This window comes from Phyllostomus hastatus, unplaced genomic scaffold (assembly GCF_019186645.2).
Source record: "Phyllostomus hastatus isolate PE091 unplaced genomic scaffold, TTU_PhHast_1.1 phas_scaffold_21, whole genome shotgun sequence".
Classification (NCBI taxonomy): Eukaryota; Metazoa; Chordata; class Mammalia; order Chiroptera; family Phyllostomidae; genus Phyllostomus; species Phyllostomus hastatus.
In genome coordinates, this window is record NW_025334017.1 from 25,434,108 (window position 1) to 25,446,168 (window position 12,061).

At 43.4% G+C, this 12,061-nt stretch overlaps 1 protein-coding gene across 2 annotated transcripts in view; it reads right to left on the reverse strand.

Moving 5' to 3' along the window:
* Window positions 1-8,541, reverse strand: part of LRP12 (LDL receptor related protein 12) — a 69,875-nt gene extending 61,334 nt beyond the window's left edge. For both annotated transcript variants that reach the window (XM_045860765.1, XM_045860764.1), the window contains exon 1: window positions 8,167-8,541. In XM_045860765.1, the coding sequence (XP_045716721.1) occupies window positions 8,167-8,245 (79 nt within the window). In that variant the 5' untranslated portion in view covers window positions 8,246-8,541. The remainder of the gene's footprint in view (window positions 1-8,166) is intronic.
* Between the last annotated feature and the right edge of the window lie 3,520 nt (window positions 8,542-12,061).

Genomic DNA, 12,061 nt, shown 5'->3' on the forward strand with positions numbered 1-12,061 from the left:
AGTTAAGTCCTCGCCCTTCTTGTCCTGTGTCGCACAACCACTCACTACAGCATAGTATTCCTTCCTGCACTGACTGTTCTTAGGCTTCTCCTTGCTAGATTATGTAATAGAGGCTTAACTTCCTAAGGGTCTGAGACGTTCTACTGAATTGTGGAAACAGAAATCATCCTCAATCTCTCATCCCTTCTCTTCACTGTTACCTGATGATCTCAAGTTCGATTATTTAGAGACATCTCCATCCTCCCACCTTCAAACCCACAGACCTAACTACACTTGCACCAGTATCTTCTTCCTTCCTTCTTGTGACAAGAAAGAAAGTATTCCTTTCTTCTCTACCAAAAGGACAATCCACACTCTTCTATTTTCACTATTACTATGTTGGTCCAAACTTCTATGTCTTTCACCTGGAATACAGTCCAAACCTAATCATTCCATCTCTACTCTTGCCTACTTCGTAACAGCCCTCCACACAGTGGTAACAGTGACCGTTTCAAAAACAGACATCAAACTATGCCACTTAAACCTCTTTAATAATTATACTTAAAATAAATGCAAACTCTTTACCTTGGTTTTCCAAAATCCGAGTTCCTGCCTAAGATTCCATATTTACCTGTCACTCTCCCTATAACCACTGTGGTCTAGCTACAATGATTTTATTCATTTACCTGCAACACACCAGCTCTTACACAACATCTCTTTCATGATTCTGGGTCTTTCACCTGTTGTTCCCACGTGCAGGGCTCTCTCATCCCCATCGTAACATGGGTAGCTGTCCTTTAGGTCTTACACATGTCTCCTCAACAAGCAAGCTTTCTCTCATTACTCTGTGTCTGCTATTCACTATCTCTGATCCTTGTTCCTTCTAGAGAGCTTGCTACACCGTATTCACTAGACTGTAAACCCCGTGAGGGCAGCAACTGTGTCTATCAGGTTCTTGTGCCTTACAAACTGCCAGACATAGGAGCTCAATGAGTACTTGCTAAATAAATGGACGAGTGAAGAGACAGGCAGGATTAGGTTGCAATTTTGGCTCTACTACTTCCTAGTGGCTTACTCCTAACTAAGTCATTACTTCTCTGACCTTCAATTTTCTCTTTGATAAAAAAGAAACAAATACCTTATATAGGATAGCTAAGTGAGACCTAATGAAGACGAACTGGCAATAAAATAATTAAAGACCAAGCACAGTATCTGAACTGAACTTGATGTTAGAAACTTAATTTAATAAATGTTAGTTTCCTTGTCTTCTTTCTATAGCTTAAACAGTTAAGAATTCCCTAAGCGAATTTAGTACTGAAACTAAGTATCTGTACAGATGGATATATACATATATGTATATACATATATACATATACACACACATATATATGGCATCTACTTAAAAAGGCAGATGATATGCATCTGAACAGATAGGTTAGTAATTTGTATTTTCAGGATCTAATCCTACACCCTAGAAAACGGGAATAAGTGGTGTACATACCTTACTAATCACCCTCCCCAAACAGTAGTAGGGCAGGATGGTGAGGAGAAACAGGAGGGAAAGGTGACTTTAGAGACTGGAGATCATTAGGTCAACTTCAATTCCTAAGTTTAGAACAACCTTCATTTCCCTATAAAGATGTGCAGCAAGAACAAGAATTACACTCACTCTACACTTCTGGGACTTCTGGTCAAGATGACAGCACATGTGGATAAGCCTTGCCTCTTCCTATGACCACATCAAAATTACAACTAAAATATAGAACAACCATCATTCAGAACCATCAGAAATCAAGTTTAATGGAAGTCTAACAACCACAGAATTAAAGAAACCACATCTATCCAGACTGGCAGGAGGGGCACAGGTGTGGAATGGGCTGGTGGTTCCTCACGCACATGTGGTGGATAAAAATTTGGGAGAGATGTCTCAGGAGTGAGGAGTCCCAGATCCAAACCAGAGCCCTCAGCCCAGGAGGAGAAGTCCCCACGGCTTCTGGCTGCAAAAACCAGCCAGGATTGAGTCAATGGAAAAAACTGCTGGAGTCCCAAGCAGTTCCTCTTAATCCACACATGCACTTATTACCTACTCAGACTCACTCCCTCAAGCTCCAGCACTGGGGTAGCAGCTTGAAAGGCACCAGTGGCATAAAAGGAGGAGCTGAAGTGTCTGGCATCAAGGAGAACAGAGGCCGTTGTCCCCTTTCTAAACCCTCCCCCAAAAAAAGCTGGCAATCTGGTGCCATATCTGACACTCCATCAGCCTGGCTAACACTGTTTGACCCACCTTGGAGATTCCCGGAGACTCTGCCCCATCCAACTTACTGGCCTACCTAAGCTGCTTTTCCATATGAATGCTTGGTCTTAGTTCATGATTCACAACTTCCTAAATCCTATCCTGCACAGAAGATTCTCCACAGATGGACGGTAAAGGCTGGTGGTCAGTGGTCACAGCCCATCTCAGCAGCTGACTGGCCTGGGTAAATCCCTCCCACCGATCTGCCAACAGCAACCAAGGCTCAACTACAAGAGGAGGGTGTACTCAGCCCACACAAAGGATGCACCTCAAGTACCCAGCTTGGGTGATAGGGGAGGCTGTGCCACTGGACCCTACAGGACACCTACTACCTTAGACCATGCTACCAAGACAGGAGTCAAAGCAGCCCTATCTAACACATAGAAACAAACAGAGGGAGGCTGCCAAAACGAGGAGACAAAGAACATGGCTAAAATGAAAAAAAAACAGGCCAAAACTTCAGAAAAAGAGCTAAACAAAATGGAGATAAGCAGTCTATGAGAGAGAGTTCAAAACACTGGTTATAAGGATGCTCAAGGAACTTAGTGAGGACCTCAACAGCATAAAAAAGATCCAATCAGAAATGAAGGATACACTAACTGAAATAAAGAACAGTTTACAGGGAAACATTAGTAGAATGGATGAACCCGAGAACCAAATTAATGATTTGGAACATAAGGAAGCAAAAAAAACAACCAATTAGAACAATAAGAAGAAAAAAGAATCCCCCCCCCCCAAAAAAATGACAGTATAAGGAGCCTCTGGGACAACTTCAAGAGGTCCAACATTCACCTCATAGGGGTGCCAGAAGGAGAAGAGAAAGAGCAAGAAATTGGAAATCTATCTGAAAAAAATAATGAAAGAAAACTTTCTTAATTTGGTGAAGGAAATAGACATGCAAGTCCAGGAAGCACAGAAAGTCCCAATCAAGATGGATACAAAGAGGCCCACTCCAAGACACATCATAATTAAAATGCCAAAGGTTAAAGATAAAGAGAGAATGATAGAAGCAGAAAGAGAAAAGCAGTTAGCTACCTACAGGGGGATTTTCATAAGACTGTCAGCTGATTTCTCAAAAGAAACTTTGCAGGCTAAAGGGACTGGCAAGAAATATTCAAAGTCATGAAATGTAGGGACCTACAGCCAAGATTGCTCTACCCAGCAAAGCCATCATTTAGAATCAAAGGACAAATAAAGAGCTTCCCAGACAAGAAATAAGTAAAGGAATTCATCATCGCCCAACATTATTATATGAAATGTTAAAGGGACTTATTTAAGAAAAGACTAAAATTATGAACAATAAAATGGCAAAAAATACGTATCTATCAACAATCGAATCTAAAAAAGAAACTAAGCAAACATGAAGGATACAGAAACAGAAGCGTGCATACAGAGAGTGTTTGATGGTTGCCAGATGTGAGGGAAGCAGGGAAGGATTGGTGAAGAGGTGAGGGGATTAAGAAATGCAAACAGGTAGGCACAGAATAGCCATGGGGATGTAAGATACAGCAGAGGAAGTGGAGCGGCCAAAGACCTTATAGGCATGACCCATGGACGTGAACAATGGTGGTGGGACTGCCTGAGGGAGTGGGGAATGTTGAGTGAAGTGGGGTCAAAAAGGAAAAATCAGGACAACTATAATAGTATAATCAATAAAATGTAACTAAAAAAATTTTTAAATAAAGAAAATTCTGAAATAAAAAAATTTCTAATTATTTAAATTTGTATGTCTCATCTATGTTAAATGTTTATCTCCTTTTTAATCATTTACTCATTAAATTATAATATCATTGATAACATGTAAGAAAAAACAATCTCAGATTGAAAACACAAAAAGTTCTCATTGTTCCCTTATCTTCTTGCTAAGCTTTAAATTTTCTAGCCACAAAAGTCAAGTCTTTTCCTTTCAAACATTTTCTTTAACTAATGCTAACTTTCAGCATGACATCACTCTCATGCTTTCTTCAGAGATTTTACTATCTATGAACCATCTACATCATTGACCATATACTTCATTCAAACCTCTTCCACCCCCTTCCTGGAACACAGTTACCCCTGGAAGTGGGCACTTACACCTTTCTGCCTGGTACCCACCTAGAGTTTGGTGACAGGCGCTGCATACTGTCACGTTCTCCGCAGGCTCTGGATATAACTGAGATTATAAACCCCAGGACGAGAGTATGTTGAGCAGTTAATTCAGTTTTATTCAACATATTTTATTTGATCGAGCTTGACTTGTTTAGAAGAAACTGGAATCTGGTTTAGACTTTTTCCTCATGCTCCAGTTATTTCTACTGTCTTTCTAAAATTGGAACTTTCAGTCTATCCTTAAACTGAAAATTTATCAAATGCTACTGAATGGTCCATAAAACTCATGAGAAAAGATTTGCTCATTAGATATAAAATGTAAGAGTTTAAAAGAATATCTTATACTACACAGCATCTATTGTAAAATAGTACTGTGTACAGGAAAGACCTTTGACTATAATAAGCTGAAATCCAGTTTAAAGGAGATTTTATCACAGATCAGCCAGTATATGCCAGGAAGAGTTGTAACTGGTACCAAATGTTCCGGCAGCAAGTAACCAAAACTAATCTTCTCTAAGGTTATTGTAAAGCATACACAAACACAACAAACATTTTAAATTGCATTTTAAATCTTCATGTAGGGCAGTGTTTTTCAAATTACAATTACAGATTGTAATCTACTAGTGGGTCCAAAAGTAATTTAACCAGCCCAAACCAGCAAAGGAAGAAAGGAAGAGTGAGAGGTTAAACAGAATATGAAATGTAAGGGTGCAGCATCACAGGCAGTAAGGATAAGTATTACTTCACGAACTTTGTTTTGTATACTGTGAGTAATATAATATATACTTTAGGAGGGGTTGTGTGAAAAAAGAAAAGTTAGAATACACTGATGTGGGAGACAAACAGAAGTGGAAAAGGACAAAGCAATGAAACTGTTAACAATTACCAAATCATTGTTCTACCAAATAACAGCTTTTGTTGGTGAGGAGACTGTTTTAGAAACCTCCTTACATCTATTAAAGCCAGACATCTCTACGTGAATTATGAAGAAGCACCTTCTTGTGCAGCAGGCCTAAAACAATGCCCAGAAAAGCTCACGGTTGCCCCCACTAATGTTATCCCCCCAATTTCCAAATCAACCTTTACTTTCTACTGACTCTCAAGAACATGCAAAGTAGCAGCTCCTGAAAGATAATTACTGGTCCTTGAACAATTACTTCTAGAGGACATTAACAGTATTCCCTATCACAATTCAGAGTTTCAAATAAGGCTTTGGTATTCAGAAAAGTAACTTGGAGTATAATAGTCACATTATTCCACTAAAATGGTTGCATATAATAGTCACATAGTCCATTAAAATGGCCATGCGAACAGACTAAACACCAAAATAAAGATTTCAGAAAGAGGATATATGAAATGTTTCAAACATTCAAGGTACAATTTGGAGCCATTCAATACTGTAGTTAAAAGATAAGAGTCACTCTGAAGAGCCAGTTAATTGGAACCGCCTAAATACTGACCAACGAGCCTGCTTTTCTTCACTGGGTCTACATTAAGAGTTACTCTGAATGCTTGGTTGTTTTAACAGAGCTTTCTAATTATTTTCAAAGCCACTTAAAAAAAAACAGATGATGTATAAGGGACAGTATCATACATGATAGCTATTTTAAGGTGATAGGTATTTCTCACTATGAATCCACTACTCATGACAGCTAGTGCATATATTCAAGTTAAACCTCACTACTACTATGGAAGCACCCCTCCCCCATACTATTGTTCTCCATATAAACCCACATATGGTGGAAGAGACAGAAGAGGACAAAAACCTCAGCCGTAAAGACAATTTCCCCAGTTGTAGGGTACAGGGCTCCTTTAATCTCTGCTCACAGCTTCATGTTCTGCCTGGCTCACTACCTCTTTTTTTCTTATACTTTGAAACTTGTGGCTTGAGACATCAACCCTTGGCAAAATCACTTGCTAGTTTCATAATTTGGTCCCACATAGTTGGAAAAAGAAGTTTCAATCTTTGCCTCCTAACAATTCTTCCCTAAACACAAATTCCAAAACCATAAATCTTTGATAAGTACCTACCAGAAAGCCGTTTTGTTTACAAATACAAAAGAATGTACCGAGACAAATTATGGGGCTCATAGCCTCTTATGCCTAGGGACAAGAAGACTTTTAGTTCAAACCCTGATGACATAGGTTTTAATGAGAGAAGAGCAAAAGAACCCATTTATTTATCCAGTCTGATCAGATGTCACTAAAATTCAAGTCTGATTATAGTAGAGGATAACACTGGACACTCCTAATCACCTTAGATTAAAGGGCCTTCTCACTTTCTTCTCTCTCCTGGGCCATTACTATACCCAGAGCAGAACTGTACTCACCTTCAGGCTAGAAGAAACAACATAACAGCTTATTGATTTCTCTGGTGTACACCAAACCCACAAGTCATCAGGCAAGTAGGGATCACAGCCACCAGATGCAACTGACGAAAGTCATGCACTGGGTTTTCTGGTCACACACATAGGCACACCACTGGCAATTATCACATCAAATGTGGGCCAAACCTCGACCCTCACCAAACAAACAAACAAAAAATATACTAATCAGCTTAGGCAGCAATACATTCTGAATCACACCCAAAAACTATTTCTTGACTGTCAGTTAATTTCATAGTTCATTCCAGTCTTCATGTGTAATTTCCCGGGTTTTAAAAGTTACCATACCATTTAATCCCAGAGACAAACTGCTTTGAAAGGAGTTAATATTTGGTCATAAATTACATGTTAACCAAACTTGATCGCCACCACCATTGGTGTTGTGTTTGTGGCAAATGTCTTAGACTTTTTACAAGTAAAATTTAACCGTGGAAGGGTAGCTTCTGATTATTTCCTTCTGAAGAAATCAAAGCACCACTCAAAAAAGTCAAGGTTAACGGCGCTTTCTGAAACACCGACCACGACGTTCGATAAACTAAGAACGGTTAAGTCAGTAGTGGAACTCAAGTCTCTCATACAATGGATGTTCTTTCCAATTAATTCCTTAGCTCTTGTTCGGACCCCAATGAAATACACAGCTTAGTTCTCACGCACCGTCTTCAGCGTTCTCTTAACCTCGAAGGAATACACGGTAAATAACCCAGTCCACAGATTGGAATAAAGCAACAGTGACAACGTTAGCGGGCAATGATGGATGAAGTGACAAGTGAACCAGGAGTCGGGCAGACACGTATGCCCTAAGAGAGAAACTGAGGTGGGGCTGGAAACTATTTTCTGGCCTTCTCCCGCGTGCTGCTCCGGGGGCAGGAACAGGATCCTGCACGCCCGGGATCGGCAGAGCCTCAGCCCCCAAGTGCAGAGATGCGAGGAAAGCAGTCGGCTGTTTTTTCAGGCAGGGGGGAAGATGGGGGGCTGCTGCAGTGGGAATTTCACTGGGAGAGAACTTCCTAACCCCGAGAAAAGGTCGGGGGTTGGCAGGACCGTCCCGGCAGCGACAGGGGCGACTTCCCCTTCTTTCTCACAGCCATACACCGTTGTGTGGGTGGGTTGTGCAAGGGGCCCTTCAGCCCAGGTCTGGAAGTCCGCCGGCCACCCCACCCCGCGCTCCATCGGGGCTCCCCCCGGCCGGACACCCAAGCCCTTCTCCAACACCCCGAGGGTCTGGAGGTGGGCAAGAACACGAAAGCATCTCCGCGCGGGGCCACCCCCTCCGCTGCACCTAACCCCTCTCCGGGTCTTTGTCCCGCGGGCACCCAGGGTCTCTCCCCGGTTCTCCCGGGAAACCCCCGTCCTGGAGGCCTCGGGGCCCAGGGTCGCCCCAGCTTTGTTCGGTCAGCGGGGCGCGGAGACGCGGACACTCACCGTACACCCCGGCGAGGAAAAGCAAGACCAGCGCAGACCTCCACCGCGGAGACTCTTTTGTGCTCCAGCGACGGGCCATAACCACGGCAGATGGAGGGAGCGAGGAGATGGAGGAGGAGGAAAAAGAGGAGGAGGAGCTGGGGCCAGACGCCGCCGCCGCCGCCGCCGCCGCCGCCGCCGCCGCCGCCGCCGCCGCCGCCGAGCCCCCGGCTGCTCCCTGCGCTCTCCGCGGCGGCGGGAGGAGGAGGGGAGGGGCCGCCGCCCGCGCGCGCTCCCTCCCTCCCACCACCACTCACCGGCTCCCACCCCCGGCGGCGTGAGAGCCCTGCGCTGGGCTGCCCTCCCCGGGGCAGACAGATAAGGCGCGCGCGGGCGCGAGGCGAGGGAGCGGCTGCCGCGCGACTCTGGCCTGCCGCGGCGCAGGCTGGCTGGCGCCGCCACCCGCCAGACGGAACGCGAGCCGGCAGCCGCGCTCATCCGTGCGATCGGCAATCCCTTGGCCCTCCTGTCTTGCTTCCCTGTCCCCCACGCGCTCAGCCAGACTTCCCTGGGCTCGGAGCCGGTTTCCCCGCGACTGGAGGCGAGGAGCAAGGCAGTGCCAATCGATAGGCGAGCGCGCGAACCCCGGCCGCTAGGTTCCCCCGGGATCCCGAGCGAGGCCCGCTGCGGAGCTCCGCCGCAGTCCCGGGCCTCCGCGCTGCCCCAGCGGATGGTGTGAGGGCCAGCTCGGAGGCTGAGGAGCGCTGCGTCTGAGGGGAGAGTGGGTGATGGGAGGCTGGGAACTTGGGAGTTCCTCTTTCCTATCCCAACATTCCTCCCCACCGTAAGGGCGCGGAGCTCGGGGTAGGTGGGCGCGGGGTAGTACGGCCCATCCGGTCGCTGGTCGGCGTGGACGGCCGCCGGGGAGTTCGGGCTGCACACCACGCCCAAGGTGCCGGGGATGGGTCGGGCAAGGCTGAAGTGCACAGCGCTTCCCGTCTAGCGTGGAAACCGCGGGGAGCAGTTTGACACCGAGCGGGGAGGTGTGTGTGTTTGGGGGCGGTGGGCAGGTTGGAGCTGGTCGGTGATGCTCTGCAGGAGGCGACCTTGGAGGTGGAGAAGTGGTAGCGTTGTGGGGGTTCATTTAACATTTTCTAATTTCCACAAATACCCGGGATCCCAACAAGTGTGCCCCCCCTTCCCTTAAATCTCCGTTATACTTTCTAAATACGTTCGTAGTGACACTGGCACTTCATACCTTCGCCTTGTATTTTAAAAGTGTTTATCTGTGAGTCTTATCTCCCTTACTGGATTTAACATTGGCTTTTATTCGGACTCTCCCATTATTCATTGAAGACCTACAATGCACTGTGCTGCCTATAGACACAGGTTATCTCTAATCCCTAACACCCCTTTGAGATAAATACTATTATCCACATTTTATAGATAAGAAAATGAGTCTTCAGAGATTAAATTACTCAAAACGATGTAGCAAGTACATAATTTGAAACATTTTTTCATTCTAAATTCAAAATTGTCTCCCCAATACGCAGCATGTGCTATATAGTACAATACTTAGTGCATAGTAGGTAAGTGTTAAATTTTAAGACACGTTTTGAAGGTACATTTATGCCTTCTCTCTATCCCCTACAGACTTGTCCTCTTTAAAATTTTTCCCCCAGGAAATGGTATTCCAAAAGATTTAAAAATGTGTTAACAAATAGTAATCCAGAATTTCACAAATCTTGTATCATCTGGAAAACATCCCCCGGCCCGCGCCCCCCACCCCCCGCCAAAAAAAAAAAATCCCCTCAAAACCCAGAACTCCAGAAATGTTTTCCACTCTCGAGTAGCTTCAGTGTTCTTCATTCAACAACCTGTAGCTCCTTCCTAGTTTTAGGATTCTGGACTCGCTTCTTTCTTGAGATCTTTTCTAGAAGTGGCGCTAACATGAAGGCTGACTTTAGGACGTGCCACAAAATGAAGGGAGACTAGACTGCACCTTCTCTTCTCTTTTAGTACCACTCAAGGACCCTTGTCCTTGTGACAAGATTCCAGTTCCCTTATCAGTCCCCTGACTGATGCCTTCACGCTCCTCCCAACCCTGCACTTGCTCCTGTCACCCAGACCTGGCTTCTGGGAGTTACCAAGTTGTCAAACTCTTTAAAAACACTTAAAATTTAGGAGGTCTCAAAAGAGCCTTTTTTATGTGGGTCATAGCTGTTAGTATTTAATATTTGGAAATTAAAACAGAATTTTAAGATATTTGTAAGTTTATTTAAAATAAAAAATGCATTACAAGTTAAATCTGCTTTCCAAAACCAACAACAACAACAAAAATGTGCGAGGTGTGGCATAATTTCCATCTTTGTAAATATCCTTAATGTCTTAATAGAAAGCTGGATTCTCATGTCCTGCATCCAGTCTGTTGCAATACGTCGTTTTCATTGAAGTATGTGAAGAAACTCTAGGTTTGCTCAGAAAAATAATTGGCAAAGGGAAGATCTCCTGTATTTCTGCAGTGTCCTCAGATAAAACTTTGAGAACTGTTGATCAAGGTGTCTTTTAAAAATTTCTCACATTTAATTTATTGGGTGACATTGGTTAATAAAATTATACAGGTTTCAGGTGTGCAATTCTGTAACACATCATCTATACACTGTATTGTGTGTTCGCCATCTGAAGTCAAGTCTTCCATCACCATTTATCCTCCCCTTTACCCTCTTGTACCCAACTCAGCCCTCTTTCCCTCCGTAATCACCACACTGTTGATTTGTTTATGAATTTTTTTCAAGGTCTCTATCTTAATGCCTTCAAAACCTAAGTATTGTGTTCCTCTTTGGAAAGAATCTAATAAATATCCATTCTAATGTATTAGCTGCTGAGCAATTCAATGTTCACCAGCCAAGGATATTTATGTTTCATGAGGGAACATTTTTATTTATACAAAATCTGATTCTAATGGAATATCAGACATTGGTAGGCAACACTGTACAGATTAGGTATTCAATACTATCCTTTTTCTTATCTGATCTGTCTAGCTGAGTATCTAGATGTCTACTTCTGGGCTGATGTATCATAAAATAACTCACATGAGAAAGCACTTAGAAATCTATAAAAACTACACAAGGTGGTTAGTTTTGGTAACAGTGCTCTCGCAGTTGGCCCGCTGATTTAACTCGGCCAGTGCTCTGATCTGCACCCTACAGGGCATAAAGAATGTTACTGAGACTCAGGGGTCTCCGCCTGGGTCCCTGGATCCAAGGATGGTCTTCAAGGGGTCTCTTAAGACTCCAGAAATTATATAATTTTGTGCTCATGTATTTTTATAGGCGGAAGTTTCATTATTTTCAGCAGATTCCTGAAAGGGTGTGTCAGCCATTAAAAAAGAAAGTTTAAGAAAAATCAAATGAAGCAACTATTTGAGCTGCTTCTGAATCTTTTTTCCCAAGTGGTTCTCAAACTTCTCAAATCCATGCATTTGGGAGTGGGAAAGGACATGGATAGTTTCTTTTTACCTTGACATGTTCTGAAAGGGGCCACAATCCTCCACTGTATGGAGACATGCCCTTAGATAATCCTTTTGTTTTGATGTTAAACTTTGCTTTTCTCCTTGTTTGGTTATCACCACATATAATGGTTTAATTTTTACCTGGCCACCAACAAAAATTCCTTCCTGGTGTAGACCCTGCTTTATTTAGCAGCATGTGAGAATTTCATAAAAATTGTGAGGGTAGGCTGGGAATTTAAGTTTATCATTTTTTCCTTGGAAATAAAATTGATGATGGTGGTTTTTCTGCTTGGCAAGCTGCCAGGCAAAGCTAAATCTTTTAAGTTCCCCTTAAAGGAATATTATGTTTAAAAAAGGAAATAAACTTGATAAACACATAGAAATAACTAAAAGAGTAAGAATTTT